This window comes from Anopheles gambiae, chromosome 2 (assembly GCF_943734735.2).
Source record: "Anopheles gambiae chromosome 2, idAnoGambNW_F1_1, whole genome shotgun sequence".
Classification (NCBI taxonomy): domain Eukaryota; kingdom Metazoa; phylum Arthropoda; class Insecta; order Diptera; family Culicidae; genus Anopheles; species Anopheles gambiae.
Genome location: NC_064601.1, coordinates 101,877,093 through 101,896,832, shown reverse-complemented (window position 1 = coordinate 101,896,832; position 19,740 = coordinate 101,877,093). Strand labels below are relative to the sequence as shown.

General features: G+C 43.7%; 1 protein-coding gene across 1 annotated transcript; it reads left to right on the top strand.

The window, feature by feature from the left end:
* Positions 1 to 721: 721 nt before the first annotated feature.
* Positions 722 to 15,818, top strand: LOC1277096 (uncharacterized). The gene is made up of 3 exons (XM_316529.5): positions 722 to 2,992; positions 12,608 to 13,146; positions 14,463 to 15,818. The coding sequence occupies exons 1-3, from the start codon at positions 2,688 to 2,690 to the stop codon at positions 14,795 to 14,797; spliced, it is 1,179 nt and encodes a 392-aa protein (XP_316529.5). The 5' UTR covers positions 722 to 2,687; the 3' UTR covers positions 14,798 to 15,818.
* The last annotated feature ends 3,922 nt before the right edge of the window (positions 15,819 to 19,740 follow it).

Sequence of the window (19,740 nt, the reverse complement as noted above, 5' to 3'; positions counted from 1 at the left end):
TGTGTGTCTGTCTGTGTGCCTAAAGTGAAAGCTGATTGCATCGTATTGTAACAAACACAGGTGAGTAGTAGCAGCGCAGGTTTCATTGTAAAAAGGAAGTAAAATGTACTAAAAAAACCCAGCCAGTATGCTGACGGCGGTGACGTGCAACGATAAATAAACACCTTGGCATAAGCCTCACAAAAAATGGAATAAAACGTTCCCATTTTCTTCTCAGGTCACGGGAAAACTTGAAAACTGTTTGAGCAAAAGATAAGCTCACCTTCACCGTCACCGTCAAGCTCAGCGGTAGAAAGACACCCGCGCGATACAGCAGCGAACGCAGAAACGGGCGTCCGTGTGCACTTCAACCTTTGCTGACTTCATTTCCATCCATCCATTCCTTCCACATCCATCGTCGGTTGGGTTCGTCCATCCGTTGCAACGGAATGCGACTTGCTTTTTTGCTCTGCTTTTTTTGTCCACGCTTAAAGAGGGTTAGGAGTCGTACGGCTTCCGCATTTTTGGAGCCGTCCCCGAAAAGAAAGTGAATGAAAATTCAACTTACACAACAACCCCCTTCCGTTACTCCAGCATCTCCCTTCCCCTTGCTCGTTTCATTCGTAAAATGTTGGCACGTAAATACGGCCACCAGCAAAAAAAACGAAAGAAAGGATAAAGCCGAGCTCTGTGCCACCGCCTCCCCATGCCATTCAAGCGACACCCAAACGCTCACGTCACACAGCGCGATGAGTTCCGGGGCATGAGTTGCAAGCGACAAAACCACACGGGAAAATGGTTTTGTTTGTACATGCGCACTGGCCCAACTCCCAACGATGTGGGGTGGGAATTTTCCGCGCGATGAGTTACCGCTGAGTTGCCACACGGCCGGAGCTGGATGGAAAAGGATATCGCCACGGCCAGTCAGCCGTACAAAGCTTCGGGACGGTCCGCTCGGGCTAGGAGTTGTGCTCGGGAGTTCACCGTGGCAGGACGGATCACGCGGAGCCATGCAGCCATACACAGCAGACAGCAGGCAGGCACACACACGTCCATAGGAAGGTCTACACAAGCAGAGATTTGGAAGGTGCCAGGTGTGCGTTTGCAAAAACCTTCCCGGGTGAGATAACAGATTCTTCAAAAAAAAAGAAACAAAACAAAAAATCTAGCCCACACAAAACGGCAAAATCCTGGCAGCGGTTTTTTTTCCTGTGCTGGCACGTGTTGTTTGGCTCGGTTGTGAAAGTTTCGGCACTTGATTTGGCAACAAATCGATCGAGCGTGGGCACACAAACTGTGGCATGCAGAAAACACGCTTAAATCCTTAATCGATAAGGTGAAAATGTGAAAATCAAGGATCTAGGAATGGAACGTCGTTGAACAGTGTTGCCGAAAAGAAGGAACGGCCTCTGTCCCGTGCGCGTGAAGAGATGTACTTCATCTCAGTGAGCGCGTTGCCAGCGCGTTGCTGTAATGGGCGATGGGACATATCCAAGCGGCCAAACACGCCCGGTCGGGTTGACGCCGACCACCAGTGCGGTGTTTAGTGTTGTTTTCGCGACGGTCGGTAGTGGTGCCGCAGTGCCCAGTGCTCTTGTTGAGAACGTGCTACACAGTGTCTGTTTTGACTCTTTAAAGCAGCGGCTTCGACCGTGCCACAATAAATCGAGCATCGAGGATTAGGGCAACCGACTGGTGAACGCTGACTTTATGGACCACTTGTTCGAATCGCTTCCGATTCAATACTGCCGCAGTCGCTATCGCAAATCGCTCTTGATTGGCTGCCACCCCTAGTTGTTGCGCCAAAGGAAGACGTGGGGGGAATTTTAGATAAAACCCATCCAAACGACCAGTTGGACGCAGTTGGACAGAACTAGTGCTTTCGTGGTGTGTGTGATAGTAAAGTTTTGGATCTTGCTTGTCTCAGCAAATCCCAATCCCTCCTCGTGGGTGGTTTTTGGCTGGGTGGTACAAGCGTTGTTGGGAAAATCGAAGAAAACAAAACCCCATCGAAGACAGCAAGGACCGGCAAACAGGGGACAGAAATAAATAAAAGTGTAGCAAGCAGTGGATCGTGTGCGTTGTGCGTCATATGCGTAACACGCGAAGCAAAAACAAAGCAATTCAAAATCGAATCAATGTGTACGAGCGCTGTCTTGACACACCATCACAGCACTGACACAGAAGACACCGAAAGGGAGAGAAAAAAGGGGGAGGAAAATGTTAAATTACCCCATCTTTAACGATTGAAATCGTTTGCAGTGAAGCAAAACGCTGTCGACTGTTCGCTGCTCATTACAAGTGTAAGGAGTGGGTCGGACAAATAACGCAAACGGCGCAAAGTGAAGCAAAGTGAGTGAGATAAAAATAAATCCTACCGTTTTCCACCACGCCAGGGTATGCCAGTGCAAGATCACTTTTATGACACATCTCGTGCAATCGCGTGAAGAGCAGAACAAAACGCAAACTCGAGGTCGTGATTTCGTGTGTCGTCGTGGAACCAGCAAGCCGCAAGTGATATTTGAAATAAAATCGGTGTCACATTTTATTACCCAACCGGTGTGTTAAAGTGCGTGCGTGTGTGTGTGTGTTTATATTTATATGAGCGTTTGTTATTGTTATTTTCGTTGTGCTAACACACCGACCAGTTCCAACGCTTGATCGCCGGGTGCAAGCAAAAAGCAATCAAAATTGCACGCAAACTCATCATGGCCTTACAGAAGAAGTTTTCCAGCAACGATATGGAGCTGATATCGATCAACAAAGTTAATAATAATGGTGGCGGCGGTGGGGGTGGAGCAGGTGGCAGCGGGCCACCGAGTGCCACCGATCCGAACGGCAACGGGCTGTCGAGCATTATGAGCGTCGGTGGGATCGGAGGGGGCAGCGGCAGCAACAACAACAGTGTGAAAATGCCATCGAAAAAGATCCAGTTCAGCAATCCCGAGTTTAGCATTACGCCGATCGAAACACTGCCGGGCAGCACGGTACGGCCAGCGCCGAGTCGGCGAAGGTAAGGTTTAAGGTTTTCCTTTTGGAGGAGGGAGAAGAGATGAGGTGTGATTGGATGGTGGCACACCGCAGTGCGATTAAATGAGACAGTAATTGCTTTCTAAATGGGCCATCGGGCCCTTCGATAAGCTGCCGAAGCCGCCCCTGATTAGCATTTGTTGTCGATGGGTCCCGTGGGGGAAGGGGAGCCTACGAGTTCATAACGGTTTGCCAATGCGTTGTGTTATTGTGTGTGAATCGGGGTTTCGAGTTTGAATGAAGTGGAGGAATTGTGTTCGGTGGGTGTGCTTGGAGGCTTGAGATGATTGCGTCAGGATGTGAGGATAAGGAGAGCGCATAACAGGGAAAATTAAATGTATTCTCCTGAGAGGCAAAAGCAACGGAAGTACAATGCAGCGTAAAATTTGTGTTGGAAAAAGCTCTTACTGATTTTTTATTTATCAAATCCCAATCTCAAAATATTTTTTTTAAAGAAAGGAATACCTTGCCTCAGAATCAGTAGTTAAATAGAGCAAAAATAAAATTTGTAAAACACGAAAGGATTATCAACATATTTTGCAGTATGAGGAAGGGTATTTTTAATCGGCAATAGCAGAAAGTATCATGTAACAGGACAGTTATTTTTACGCTTTATGGCATTAACTTCGGAGCTTACCACCCCTTACCCGAAACCCGAAACCCTTTCCATAACCTTTGGAAAGTAAAAAATCATAAGGTCTTTTTGAGATTATGTCGTAAAGAATTCAAAATTCTAGAACAATGAGAACTGAGAGAATTATTTGACAAAAGCATCATTGTCGTTGCTTCCAGCTCAGTTGATTATTACCACAGAATCAGTTTTACATTAAATAACATCAATAACATAAGATTTACCATCAATCAATTGTGAAGTACAGCTTATAAAATTGATGCTTAGTGCTAATTTCTAGATTCTAAGTCCTATTAGTAATACCAAGAGGTATCTTCTTCTTTGGCACAACAACCGCTGTCGGTCAAAGCCTGCCTGTACCCACTAGTGAAGTGAGCTTTGGCTTTGAGTGACTTATTGTTACCATAGCAGGATAGTCAGTCCTACGTATGGGGGCACGGTTTATTCGGGACTTGAAGCCATGACGGGAATGTTGTTACGTCGTGCGAGTTGACGACTGTATCACCAGACCGCCCAAGAGGTATATTTACTCAAAAATTAAAGTATTCTCATCTATTTCCGCTATGTTTTTAAATCTCGCAAGTCAATAATGGTTAGTCAATTATTAGAGAAAAACACAAACCTTTGGCCTTTTTTCTAACCGTTTAAACATGTTTACCAGCGAATCGTTCGTTGTGTATCAAAATTTGGAAGAGGATTTATTCCACGAAATGCACTCATATTTATAAACTATATCTGCCCTAGCTGAACGCTCTAGACTTAACGAAACTATTTCAATGTTTCGTTAAACTTTCGATCATTTGTCAGGGCTGTTCCTGGACAGTGTTAATTTTCCCGATCATGCTCCATTTACCTCAAAATACTGTAATCCATAGAAGTAATGCCTAGGCTTAAGAGTGGGTTTGGTACAACTACCCGCTTCAATGTTTCATAGTATTTATCGACTAAGAATTAGTTTTTAGTTCATATCAACTCTCATTTTTGAACCTTTCAAACTACTTTCAACAAGTGCGAGCTACAGCATGGCTACCACAAACTCCAACCAAATGATGGTTTTGGGAAGACTTATAACATTCTCCATGCTTGGAACTTATAAAACCCAATTGGGTACCCAATGAAGGATTAATCTTTCTTAAACACTGTGCCACAGCAAGGCAAAGCACACACAACCCATGACCCGTTTAGTGCAATCTTTGGATCGTTAGGTCGTTAAAATCTTAAGCACTCATAAAACCCGCTCGCATCTTTGTTTTACCCTTCTAAAACCCTACCCAAACCAGACGCTGCATATAGATGTCACAAACAAACCGGGCGAAAAATGCACAAACCCATTGTAAGCGGGTCCCGCTCGTGTGGCAACCGCAACAGCTTGCCGAGCAAACAATTAATAAGAAAACGGCAACTTGAGCCTTCATCAAAAGGCATGCTGCACAAATACACATCAAACAGCCACAGTCCTGTCGCTGGTAGACTAACACGAAACGAGAACCGAGATGTTACGTAAAAGCGTTCCCCCTGCTGAACAGCAGTGGAAAGAATAATAGCTTGTGACAAAAAAATACCACAACCCGTCGCTCCAGCATCAGGAAAAAAGGAGAATAATCTGAGGAAGGGGAAAAAGTGGCCAGCGAACCTTAGTAGCGAACAGTAGAAAACGTGGCGTAGAAAATGTTGCTTACGACAAAACGAACGCTGAAGCTGGCTCGAAGTTGTCGAGTTAAAATTAAGACACCTCGTAAAGCCCGACAGTCGAGTCGTTCCCTTGCAATGCCCTGTGCCGTGCTGTGTGTCCCTAGCGGTGTGGTTTTGTTGCTGTGTGGTTGTGTTGACTTTAAGCAAACTAAAGCTAACCATCCGATGCCGCCGGGAAGCCGAAACTAAAGGCTAACACTCACGGTACGATGTAAATAATACTTCCCCATGGTTAGCTTCTAGGGAAGTGGGAGAGACCATTTTGCTCGCGTCCTTCCTTTGCACGATCGTTTGATAGTACTTTCAGTGACAATTTTCACTAGCAGTGGTAAATTGTATCCCTTTCCCTGTATCCCAACGGTTCCCCCGGTCTTGAGTGTACCTGCGCTGAAAGTTGTAGTAGAAATAACCCGTGTGACCTGGTTGTATCCTTTGGCACATCGCGTTTTGCGCCCGAAAGATATGCAATCGCGATAGCCAGCGTGGTGAAAAACTACTACTACTACGAGAAGCATTCTTTTCGCTGCAAAACCCACCCACAACTTGTACCAAAGTTTCTGCAGCACTGCTGGAATGCTGCTTCAGCTAACCATAACCCTGCCCATCAGGCGTACGTGATGCACGTGGGAAACTTGCCCGCAACGGCCAGGGAGATGGTTACCGTTTTTGCACGCTCCAACCATCCAACCAGGACACAGCCATAAATTGTCGGAACTTTTACGGGACACAACGTCTGCACAACCTTCACCTACGCTAAGGTACAAAGAATTCTCTTCGCTTTTTTTTGTGCCTCCCCTTTGGATTGCACTTTCTTGACGCGTTCCTTGTGCTAATGGAAAATGCAACGTTTTAGCTACTTTATTACCAAACAGTGCAAATGGCAGTACCATCACCGTTCGTCTGTAGCGGCCATTTTCTCGCTCGTCTTTTTTTCGTTTTTTTGTATCTTGACCTAATTTCAGGAGCAAAATTTCTCCCGCATTTTCTGAAAGCTAACCAGCTAACCCGGAAGCAAATACCAACACGGGCGCACATAGCTTCCCAACGCCCCGGTGGGAATTGTGTGCACAGCAACATATCAATCTGTGATAAAATGTCACACGGTCGGTTGCAGGAACGGCCGGGAACGGCCGGGAACGGTGGTACCAACCGGCAAGTGTAAATTCCGTTTGCTGCTTTGCTGATTGGGTGATAAATATTCAATGCGATTGGTGGGACGGTGGGGCATAGGTGTGCTGGTAGATGGGAATGATGATTTCTACCCTCGGTCGGCGCGGCTCGAGATGAGCAACCCGTGGGGCATAAAGCAAGAGAGAGGGGGACAGAGTACAGTTTCACACCAGAAAGGAGGAAGCGATATAGATATTTTACCTCGACATGGTTGAATCGCAATCCAATTTCATATTTGCATTGATATCGAGATTTTTGCACCTCACCCATCGCTCCTTTACCGGTTGCCCGCAATCAACGGCTTTGGAGGGAAATGTATTTTTTACGTTTATTTCTATTTTATAGATGATGTGTTTTTTATCATGTGTTTTATATTCATTGTAAATGCGTTCATGATTACGAGAAAGATGAGCAATGTTTTGAAAGAAACAAGATTTTAAAGATTTTTACATATTTAATTTCATCACACATTTTTACATATTTCATTTTATGGTGTGTCTCTTGACTTATTACTTTAAATATTCGCTCAATAATCAGCATTTGAAACTTCATTCGAGAATGAACGAGGAATTAAGAATGAATTAAAAGAATCTTATGTTATACCTATATTGATGTTTGAAATACAGTCGTTGCCGTTAAATTGGGGCTCTAACTTACCTATTTTTCTCTCTAAGGCAATTTATGGCAGATTGTCAAAATTGCTGAATCTAAGGTATCTCGTTTTGACCGTAACTTACTTTTTAAGTTGAATTACAAATAAAACTGATTAAATTAAGCAACCAAGAACTTCGTGACCAAGTTTTTTTGCTACCAAGAATTTTGTTGGCATGTATTTTTAAGTGTTATGTTTTGAAAATTCATTAAATTTTCATTTCATTTCATTTAATAATTCAATATCCGCCATCAAGGCTAAATAAAGCAGACTTACAACTAAATAAACCCTGACAAATAAACAAAATAATTCATGAAAAACTAAGCCTAACTAAACTAGTCATGACCTAAGAAAACAAATTAACGAAAAAAAACAGAGGTAGAGTGTAGAGACTATCATAAACTTTATGAAAACTTAGAAGAATAATTAAAGAGAATTAGAAGAAAAAATACGGTTACGGAAAGAGTTGAGAGAGGATTTTATAAGTCTTTTTTCACAAAAACTCCTATAACACGGTTTTTGTACTGCATTTGTAGTGTAAAATCACAGTTGTAATAGATCTGTTCAAATGCCTTTTACATTTTTCATCATTGCTACAAGAGAAAATTGTTGATTTTCAAACAAAAATTGATGCGTTAGAGTATAAAATTTACGAGGACTGTCAAATATTCATCCCTTAGAGGCAAAATTTAGCGATAACGACCGTATTACTGAGCCCATACCGTTCCTGGAAGCGATCACGAAGCTGTGAACTTGATTTTGAAGCTGATATTGAACCTAAACCGAACTGGTACTGTACCTGGACCAAATTTCACATCGAACATATCGTGAATCTGTTTCAGTTCTGCAACGTATACAGTGCCTGATCTTGATACAGTTTTGATCCTGTAATTGATTCTGCAGCGTAGAATTTGGTTAGCGTATTGCTTAGCGCCTGAAGGTTATGCAATATGCCTATTTACAAATGCATTAGCCAAATCCCCACAAAAACCGTTGTGGAGTAACTTTTTCTGATGTTTAGGTTGGTAGACCCGGGGGATGTCAAGTATTTACAAATAACAGTCAAGTATACAAATAAAATTTATTTGAAAAAAAAATATAAAAAACTGTTAAATCAATGAAATGCCAATTCCATCAAAATTTACCACGTAATGCATTCAACTGTATAATAAAAAGTGACGTATAACATTATCTCTTTCTCATGTCACGATCATAGGTTTCAGTTGAATTGAATGAAATATATTCCTATTTATCAACAAACACACAAAATGAAGTCCATTTTCTCCTTTTAATCCACCAAACTGTGATGCAGCGTGCAGCACAAGCATAAACTAACGTGATGCGAGACTTCTGCAACACGATAGTGTACAGTGAACCTACACTCTATGTTTCAAGTCATTTGGCAGCACAGCATTTATGACAGCAGTAAAGTGAATAATAGCACCCTTTTGCTGAAACGCTGCAACTGCAACAGGTGGATATAGAGGGTGGAACCACCTTGGCAGGGCGTTTCAAGTTTTAACTGTCATTAAATTTATGTGCTTGTTTATGCCGTAGTTCCTTTCGGTTTAACGGCCCGAACAAAATTGTGATCCGTCGCAACCTATCACAATTTCAAAATGTAACTGTTAGAGCTCTTCACAAGAACAAAATCATAAAGCACTCCGAAAGAGTTAATTTACTTTATTATTGTTAGTACAAATGATGCTGGTTGGAATGAAAATGAAAGAAGGAAAAATGTTCAGGAAAATATAACTACCTCTATTATAACTTCAACACTAAGCAAGAGATGTGTGGAAAGAGATAAAAAAGCTAGAACATTAAAGCACCTGCCCTTTGGCTACTCACATTACTTTAAAAAGACACACGTAGCGTAGATAACCTTCCACGGTGGCTGCTGTATCCATTTAAACTTTTCAAACAATGCTCCTAAAATCAACACCGTTTAAAAGTTTGCCACATTCCAGAACACCCCTTTGGCGCATTGAACACCGAAAACCAGCAGTATTAAAACCAACAAAAAAAAACAACTTCTATGCTACGCAAAGAATATTCGGCACTGTGACCTCGAGAGTGCCATGAAACAAGAGTGCGAATAAAACTCCCAACGAGCAAGAAAGATAGATTATTCTATCCGATTGCCCACACAGCAGCAAAAAAAAAAAAAAATGACAAGAAAAAAGCCAATCCAAAGGCTTGCTTTTATATCCTCCGACAGGCGGATACATGCTTTTCCTCTTCTTCTTCACCGCTTTCAACCGGTTGCACCAGTAACAGCATACACAGTGCGCTAGCAGTGGAAGGAAAAGTTTTAGCTAAATGAATTGGTTTTCCTTTTTTTCTTGTTGCTTTCCTAGTGGGCTTTTCTGCCGATCCTCTCCCAAAATGTCAAGGTTACAGTGTACACGGGGTGCCGTAACGCGCGCGCCACATCGGGTTGCAGTTGCGCCCCGAAGCGGTCAATTTTATCGCCTAAAAAGAGGGATAAAAGGCAAGAGCAATGCGATTCAACGAGGGAAAAGTTTTGCCCGGTGCGCCTCGCTGCTTAATCGTTTGCGGAGGGCAGCTTACTTAGCAGATTTGCCCGGGAGGAAACAAAATGGTGAATATATTATGGACGATATGAGTGGTTGTTTTAATGCTGTCGAATTTGGTTGCTATTAGGATAATTGATAAAAGTAATCTTTTACAATCAACACTTTTGATAGGAATATAAGATCAACTTGGCAAGTTTAAAAAAATTGTTGCCAGCATAGTTACAGAACGCAAACAGGGCAAAAGCCTATTGGTTGACTATTTAGCTTGATAAAAAACATCCTTGTTTTCGTTTCTAAATCATCAATGGATAGTTAAAGATGGGTTTCTTTGTACTTCGGATTCCCCAACATACAAGGGATTTCATCAAGTTCATAAATGGAATCGTTCAAATCCCTGTCCAACCTATAGCTATTGAAATATACACTTTTAAGATAGCAAAAGAGGCAGTAGAGCATTATAATGGTTTCAAAGAAATTAATAAAATGTGAACATTTATTAGATAATGCAATTTTGCGATTTTTTAGGTGAACTCAGAAATAATGGAATAAACTTCAATGGAACTCAGTTGTTTTAGCAGAACTGGTTCGTCGAATTTTCTCTTCTTGTTCGCTACATTTTGATTTGCAGCTCCTTTCCCTGAATATGTCGTTTCAATTGTACAAAACACTTAAAAAGTTTGAATGGAGTTGCTTTCCCTCTGCCCTGTTACCCTACTTACTGCAAATGGGCAATTAAGACCACCGAAAAACACTTACAACAAACACACACACAGAGACGAATTCCATTTGCGTCATTTCGAAAATATCTTCCACGGAATTAATCATGAGCTTTTCCGCTTCATGCTCACACCACAGAAACATACACAGACACATACAAACAAACTCCCCAAAAAAAAAAAAAACACCGTCTCCATGTGACGCACGACACCAGATGCTGCTGCCATCTCGCCAGGCACGGTCGTACACAGTCGTACACGTGGCCCCGCACAGTAACCGAAAAGGTAATTGAGCTTGATAAACTACGTTTCCTGCGGATGGGAGGGGGGGGGGGACTCACTCGGATCGAACCATTCGTTCGCCCGGTTAGCGTTAACGCCGTGTGTCCACAACAGTCCCGGAGCAGCCGCTGGAAGATGTAGAAATCGGATGGAAAGTTACGCCCGGGAGTCACCAAAATGGAGTCCCATCGACCGTCCTTCACGCCGCTTTAAAGCGTAAACCTAATGGAGTGTTGAATGGTGTATTTGGTGGGCCGGATAAGATCGAGACGCTGAGGCAAAGGGACGATTGGGAGAAAATTGATGATGGCATTAAGCGAGCGCAGAACTGTCCCCATTGAGCAACAAAACACGGTACAGAAGCGGCAACATTTCGTAGAAAGTTTGCATGTAATTTTGAATTTTGCGTCCTGACGCCACCTGTTGAAAATCAAAGTTCCAAGACTAAATCAAATAACTGAGTCCAAAACTCTCATTGAAGTGAGTATTTTGGTTGGAATAATAGAAGCGCCCATTCATCACAGATAGCTGTCAGATTAGTGTTCCCCAAAACTGTAGGCCCTACCGAATGCCTAAGCTTTCCTTAATGCCTTTCGCTCGACGGTTTGTGTTTGTGTTGTTTTTTAATCATAATGTGAAAACGTGATTAAAACCGCTCCATAGAACGTCGTAGCGCAAACGTGGGCACCAAACGGTCGTTCCTTTTCCTAATCTGAAAGTAATTTATGTTAATGATAACTTCCACAATGTCGTGCGTGAAGCGTGCAACCAGGAGTGCTAGGCGAAGAATGGCCAACGGCCTCCCTCCTTGCCATTATGCATGCGCTTTTGTGCCCGAAAAGATGGAAACGGATAAATGTTGGCCAACACCGTGGTCCGTGAGATGCGTGAAGCTGAAAATAAGTCATAAATCAATGAAGATAACAGTCAGCTTGGACGTACTCCCAGCCACGCCTAGCAAAACGCTTGCCCAAGTGTCACGCAAACGCGCGTTCCCCACTGGAGGAAGCAATCTGAGCCTGAGGTGGATAGCAAAAATGAAGGAAATTAATGAGTAGTTCCAATTACTGTAAGTCCTCTGAGCGTGCAGAAGCGGCCACTTTTTAAGCCACTAAGGGCGTAGTGATTTAGTGGAGTGAAAAATCAATTGCTTATCTGTTTGTGCCCGGTGAGGTACCTCGTGGCCTCCCGTCACCTGTCAACGTGAGCATAATTTTATACGATATTCATCCACTGAGGATTGGTTGCCCTAGTAGATGAAGAGCCATCGGTAGCTCTCGAGAAGACGCATGCAACGTCGCTCAGGTCATTCCTGAACCAGCAGCATGCTCTCGACCTGAACCCAATACAGCCATAGTCACATATTTTATTCACTTGCAGCCTCGATGATTTAATCTGTGCCATAAATTTGCCGCACTGGCTACACTTGCGAGCCAGCACGGCCTGGATATCGCACCGGAGAAAAGGGACCACTTACCCAGCCCGTTGTGTTGGAATGCAGGAACGTTATGGGGAAATCTTTTGCCTCTTTCAAACTGAACGGCCGCATCTGGAGCATTTTGTTGCACTGCAGCATCAGGAGAAGTGGACAGTCATCCACTACTTCTGTGCCAGACCGTACGGAGCCAAGGTACTTGAACTACTTTCCGGGTTTTTGTTGGTGGATGGTTGTCCGACGAAGCGTTCGGAATTAATTATAACGATGATGATGTACGACACGAACCAGTTGACAGCTGTGTTTGCTTCCGTCTGTGGGGAAACGATGAGAGGAAGCAGATTAATTGAATGGCGATGTAGCTTCTTAAAAACAGACAACAATAAATGTCACGGCGCTTGCAGTCGTTGTGCCAACGACTCAACAAAACCCAGCCGCATTTTAACCTCTTCTTTCACCGTCTCTTCTCTGTCCATTCCACAGGGAGGAAGCGATCGTGATGGCCAACCTTCGGAAGCGTGTCGCGGCCTGTGATTTGAACAAAAACGTACGCAAACCGGGCGGCCCTGGTGGTGGTGCTGCTGCTGCGGGGACGTCAGGTGTAAATCTCGATGACATCAGCATCAATGACACAGGGCAAACGCAGGACGCGCTCGACAATCGTCCCCTGCTGCCGAAATCGACACCGACCGAACAGCGCAAGGACCGGTCGGGCGGCAAGCAGAACGGGACGGACGCTGCCGGAGCGTCGACCAGTGGTGGTGGTGGTGGTGGTGAAGACTCGCCCAAGGTAAAGATCGTGATGGACAAGGAGTTCATCTTCGAGTGTCTGTGCTGGCACAACGAGTACCGGATGCGGCACGGGGCGCCCGCGCTGAGCGTTTCGTCCGAGCTGTGCGAGTACGCGAAACAGTGGGCCAACCATCTGGCGAGCACGAACGAGCTGTACTACCAGAGCGGCACCAACTATGGGCAGAACATCTTCTGCTGCCCTGCCAACAGCCTGCTGACGGACCTTTCTGGTGAGTAGGTGCTGGGAGGCTTTAGAACTCGTTTCAAATATACATATTTTATTAGATTTTTCCAAGATGCTCAACAGGTAATATAATATATTTACTGCAAAAGAATGCCAGTTAACAGATGATCGACTGAAATATCAACTTTGTTTTAAAAGTGGTAATTTTGAGTTCTATTAAATGGAGGTTTTGCACTAGTGAACCTCATTATTTGGACCTTTTGGACTAATGAACCTTACTAGTCCGTTTGTTGATTTGTTGGTAGTGAATACGAGCAATAGTAGCCTCTACGTTCCATAGATCTAGCGTCAAAAGAATAAAAATTAAGATAAGAGTAAGATAAATTGGTCAAAATTTGTCTCTATGTGCATGTTTTGCACCTACAAGCGATTACGTCGACAAAATCTATGAACAATTGAATGGTATTATCCTACAAGGGGAAATAATCTCGTAAAGTATCAATTCAGATTTAACATTTTAAGCATTTTATCTTCCAGTATATAAATTTCCCGAACGATTTTTTGACTTAAAAATATCTTTCAATAGATACTATTAATTTTTAACCAAATTCAAACACAGCATCGCCTTCAAAGAAGTATGTTTTAAGGCTATGTTTAAATGTAACATCTGTACAAGAAATCTAGTTAAATGCAAGTATACCATGTATGCACAAAGTCACTCTATGTACAAACATCATACGATCTAAAATGGTTTTAGCTATTCTAAAAGAGTATTATATTATGCCCTTTAGGTGTGCTTCTTCAATTCATAAGCAAATAAACGCCTGAATGTATACAGTTTGCGCAGCAAAATGGTATTTTAACCCTTTGACTGACTCATGTTTCGCAAAAATGAATCAAAAAGCTGTCACCAGTCTCACTCAGATAAATTACTACAAAAGCGCTCGGCTGGCCTGACTGAGGCTCAGGCAAATCATTTATTGGTTTTATAATTGGCATGCTCCGATCTTCTTCAACAGAAATGATAGCATGTATAGTACAATGCTAATGAAAAACAAAACTTTAAATGATACTGTTTATACATAAGAGTTAGGATCTGAGGATGAGACGATCTGTTCGCACAAAACATTTCAAAATAGCCATGCTAAAATTAAAGTACCATAATTGCGCAGCCATCAACGCGTTGGTTGGAGTGAGTGAGAGGGCAACAGTCCTACCCTACATATATCAGATACATTAAAAACTTGATCAAGCACATATAGCCCTCTCACTAAAGAGGTTTTGAGGAGAAAATGAAAAAAAAGTCGTAAAAAAACTCGTTTAAAACCCCTAAATCATTTCGCGTTTGCTCTCCACCCACAGGTCAAGAGGTGGCCACGTACTGGTACAGCACCAGCCGACGGTACGACTACTTCAAGGAGCCCCATCTGCTGCACACCAACGTCAACACCGGCCACTTCTCGCAGATGGTGTGGCGGGCCAGCCGGTACTTCGGCGTCAGCAAGTCCATCTCCAAAACGGGCAAGCTGTTCGTGGTCGCGTACTACTACCCGGCCGGCAACGTTATGGGTGAGTTCCGACCGAACGTGCTGCCCCCGATCGTGACGAACGATCAGGAGGGCGGTCAGCAGCCGGCCCACACCCTGTCCCGGCCACCATCCGCCAAGGATCTGGAGAATCTGAGCGCTTCCCACTGAGTAAATAAGAAACGGTGTTCCATAATGTAACAGATAACGCACTTCCTGAGCAAAGCGCTAGCCGAGTGGATGAAGTCGGTCACGGTGTGGCGGGGCGGTGGTGCCGGGGGATAATCGTTCCCCGAGCGCCGCCGAGATGCCCCTTGCCCGCGCCGGCTAGAACACGATGCTAATGAGGCTCTTCGTCTGCAGCAGTTGTCGCGCACTTCTTCGTACGCAAATCCTCCCATGCACCTCAACCATTCCCAGGGAAGGTGTTTGGTGATTGATGACGCTAATGATTGGATCACTGTGAACGCCTCGAGAGGATCTTGATCCTGCTCGGGAAGAGTCTTCCAAACTCGATTCATGCTTACGCTTCTGACAAACTTCGAACTAGAACGTTCAAACACGTGAAAGAACTATCTTCCAACAAGACGTCTTCTGAGTTCCAGCGTACTGAAAACCATGTATTAGTGATAAAAAGGTTTAGAGCTCTTATTTTCAGAGCTGGAAAAGTATCATACTTTTTTGTAGAATTTGTGGTTGACTTGCTGCAAAACAACATTTCCGCCTAAAAGTAGGCAATAAGCGTTGCAAGAACATGCTTTTAAGCGACAGATAAAACGGTGTGGCTCACACTTTCTACCACACAAGTTTTGTAAGTTGGAACACAATTGAAGGAGTTTGAACATTTGGAAAACTCACCCAAAAACTAATGCTAACGCTTGAAGCGGCAAACGATCGTCAAAGCTTTTCAGAGAGATAGAACAGTTACGTATAGTACTACTTCCGCTAGTTGAAATGTTGCTTCCAGGTACGGTGCTTCCAAAGCCAGTTTAGCTGCCGTAACAAGCAAGGCCCGCTCTGTCCAAATCAAATCAATGTCTAGCTTACGCAAAACTAACAACAACTAAACCTTAGCCCATCGGGATCTGGATCTGGACACACCAAACTGCAACACTGGTTGGTTGGTTGGTTGGATACCTCCAAGGAAAATAGTTCACTCCGCTTCCGAAAGCTTTTTAACTGAGCTTTTTTTTTTAAACGAAACTCTGTGTGCATTAAACATTACGAGAAAGCAATTGGACACCGTTTTGAAATCGAATCAAAAACCGTAACAGAATATTCTCCTTCCTCTCCCCCTCCCCCCTCCAGTTTCTACTATAGAGTGTAAGGGAAAGCCGGCCGGCAGCTTATGTGAAGAACGAACCAGAGTGATGTGAATATGATGCTTGTTGTGTGCGCGTGTGTGTGTGTGTGTGTTTGCGTGATTGTTGATACATTTTTGTGTGCGCGTGCAAGAGAAGGCGTGAATGGTAGAGTTTAAGGTGTATAGAATTAATTAACAAAAAAGAAGAAAACAAAAACATTGCGAAAACATGACTCCACAAACGAGCGATAACGAAGGAGCTATTTATAGAGAACCGCGTTGTTTCCCAAAGCAAAGCAAACAACTGTGTGAGCAAGAGGTGACGAAGAAGAAGAAAAAAAAACGAACGAAAATTATGATCATAATGCTAGGATTTATTGCTGAACCCCGAGAAGTGATCGTTCGCACCGTGATAAGAGAGCAGCTTCGTCTAATTATGGCTCCAAGATGGGCCCAAAGCGACCCCCATTCCACACCCGTTCGCGTACGTCGGTTCAGGTTGCCGAAAAATGGGAACTCTCTCGTAACCACTCGGTTTGTTTTTTTACGTGCGCAATCCTGCCCACGTCATCCACGTCCGCAGAGTAACTGTCGAGCAGGGTTTTACGAGCATCAATTTTTCGAATCAAGCTTCTTTTACTCTATTTTTTGTTTAATTAAATTTCTCTTGTCCCACCCAGGTAGCAAAAAAATCGTTGCCGTCGTCTGTGAGGGTGGTTCGATTTGTGTGCTCCAACACAAGGTGCCATTAGTTATTCTTATAATTAACATAAATTCATTAAACAAATCAAAAGACGTAGGAGCAGTGAGAAGACGGTGAAGGTGAAAAAACAGCAGTACCCAGTCACCGGTTGATACGCATTTCCAGCATTAAACATCTGGGCGCCGTTGGGCTGCGGGTCAACATGGCATGCACGGAGTGTAGGACCCTTTTTCCTGGGACCGGCTGTCAACCGTGAAGCGCGAAAACAAAACAATTCGGAACATTTCTCCTCCCCCCAGAAACCCCAGGTAATTAATGTCCTCTTGTACCCTTTCCACACCATAGCGAAGAATTCGCAGTTTTCACCTTGCTTTTTGGGAGAAAGAAGCGTTGAAAGCAGTAAATGCGAAAGGTTGGAAACATTCGTACACATGCCGACTGTCTCATGACGTCTGGTGTGTGACAATTTTTGACTGCAGTCTTTTTGGCCTTTCCTTGCTGGTATTCTACAGCTGGTGGAAAGAAAATAGCGGTCACCAAAAACAACCGTAACAACATGACTTGATAATTTGTTGTTTTTCCTGCTGGCCTGTTCGAGACGCTTGATGTGCTGTGCTGAAAAGACGTTGCATTTTATCTACACTTGTCGACACATTTTGTGATTGATAAATTGAAATGAAACACTCACGCTGACACAATCGACACAGTCGCAAAGTTTTGAGTGGAGAAATTATTTGCCTTTTTCTCTTCATATTGCCACTGTGAGTTTCTGTCGCACGGGCTGCGGGGAAATGACGCAGCTGTTGCGAGTTTCACTCATAATTAACTCGTGGCTTTGCAGCATAAGGAGACGGCAAGATGTGTAGCTCGTGCGATACGCGGTTGCTTGTGGTGATTGATGACGTTTGAATACGATGTGAAAGGCTGAGCTTTTGTAATTATTCAGGAATAAATTAGAGTTAATGCGAACTGCACGCCATGTCGAGATGACATGCAAGTGCGGTGAGCGAGTGAGAAGATGGATTTGTTGCTGTTCAAATCAGGTTTCTTGTAAAGTTTGTGGTTGCCTGAGCAGAGTGAAATATTTTTAAATAATTTAAAAGAACTTTTCTATGCAAGGTATCAACTTCCACTTGTGTTTAAAAAAGAATTATGTGTACTTAACATTCATCCAGAAGGCGATATGATTCTATTTTCTTTTAACCAAAGCAAGACAACAGATTGTTGTTCTAAAAACGTAAAATTGTTTATAGGTTGTTGTTGAATTTTTGAATGATAAATTTACTATGCCAATCTGTTAACAGGCTGTGAAAGAGTAAAAAACTGCTTAAAGTTATTATTTTGCATACTTTCAGGCGCTTGGTAACATCCCAGAGGATAATATTTCATTTTAGCGTAGTGTGATGTATAGCAATGTGAAACAACAATTTAATACTTGGTCAAACTCTTTTTATGAACAAAAACTGAGACTTAAACTAGGACTGCAAAGCAACTAAAAATGGTTGACTTAATTTTTCACGGGAAAAATGCGCCTAAAACTATGCAATTCTCCTTACATTTATTTATTAATTGCATCGCTTGAAATAATAAAATTAATGAAATAAGAATCCTGTAATGAAACATTTCAACCAGTTATTGAACGCGACCAGATAATCGTTTTATAAATCCAATTAAAACTCCAGTAAGAATGTAGAAACGGTTTAGAAAGTTTGCGCACGCAGAACATTGCACGAAACAAACCTCATCCAAACCACCTTTCCCAACCCATTGCCAATGCAATGCCAATACCGATCGAAAAGCAAAACTTCATTAAAATTCACTCAACCCGTGATTGAAACTGAATCCGAACAATTCAAACCAAACAGTGGCTCCCCCTCTACCGCCCCTTTGCCGATCGGGCCGATTTGCACCTTGCAATTTGATTCTAATCGCACACGGGGCGATATAGCGCGTTTAAATTTATTTCACTCACGTTTTAAATGTACCCCACACAACGGCAACCGAGCCGAACCGTTCCCGTGGCACCCAAGCTTGCCCTTTGACTACCGCCCCCCCCCCCCTTGACATTTCTCGTTTTGATTTCGGATGCGGAAATGCGGACAAATCCGATTCCCGGGCTTAGACCTAATTCCGCCGTGCACGTGCGGCACACGCCGGTAGGAAGAAGTAGGTACGGGGACCAACGGACGGGTGTGCAACGATGCCTTTTCCTTCGGTGACGGATGGCGAACCAAAAAGAAAAAAAAGAGAGAGAACGAACAGAGCAATTGATTTTGCATTTGCACCCTGAGGGAAGGTCTCGTCGCTTTTTGTTCTTTTTGTACGCAAAAGAATGTTCTCGATCTCGGTGCGCCATGTGTTCCGAAGCCTTTTTCTAAGCCACACACTTTCGCAGCCACACCATCGACAGAGTGAGAAGCATTTCTAGTGAGGTGAAATGTTATGACTGTGCGATTGTGCACTTTATCATTTCACTCTGCCAGGCCCAGAGTGCACGCAGGATCGCAGACACCACTACCATCTACCCCCGGCTCGCTTGGCATTGAAACCAACCGCCATCCACACCCCATTGCACACGAATCGGTCCCGGTCGGATCGGGTTTGGGGTGGAAAAAAAAGCGCATAAAAAGCGCACACTAAACTTTAACGCTCCCGTCAGGTTTCCCCATTATCCCTTGTAGCCTGAATGCTGAATGTGTCGGGCGGCAACACATGCACAAAAGGAACTACCCCGCAAGCGATGCACTAGCGACACGGGCGACAATGGCGTTCGATTCGTCGACAATTGCATGCACGTGCTCAGTAGCGCCGCCACACATGCCACACACACACACACACACACACGTCATCGCATTTCCATTCGGCAATAGAGGGAGGGTTTGTGGTTCGGGAGGAAACTCATTGTCAACCACCTTCACCCCACACCCAACTCCTTGCAGCCTATTGTGTGCTTTTGTGCGCTTTGCCACTGTGTTACCCGTTACCGGGCTGAATTGAAAATGGCAACCTTTCGTGCCACTCTCCCCCTCTACCCCGGAACGGAACAATTGAAGCGAGAAAATGGAAAATTTCGATTAATTGCTTTTCTATGCTGCTGCTGTTGCTGTT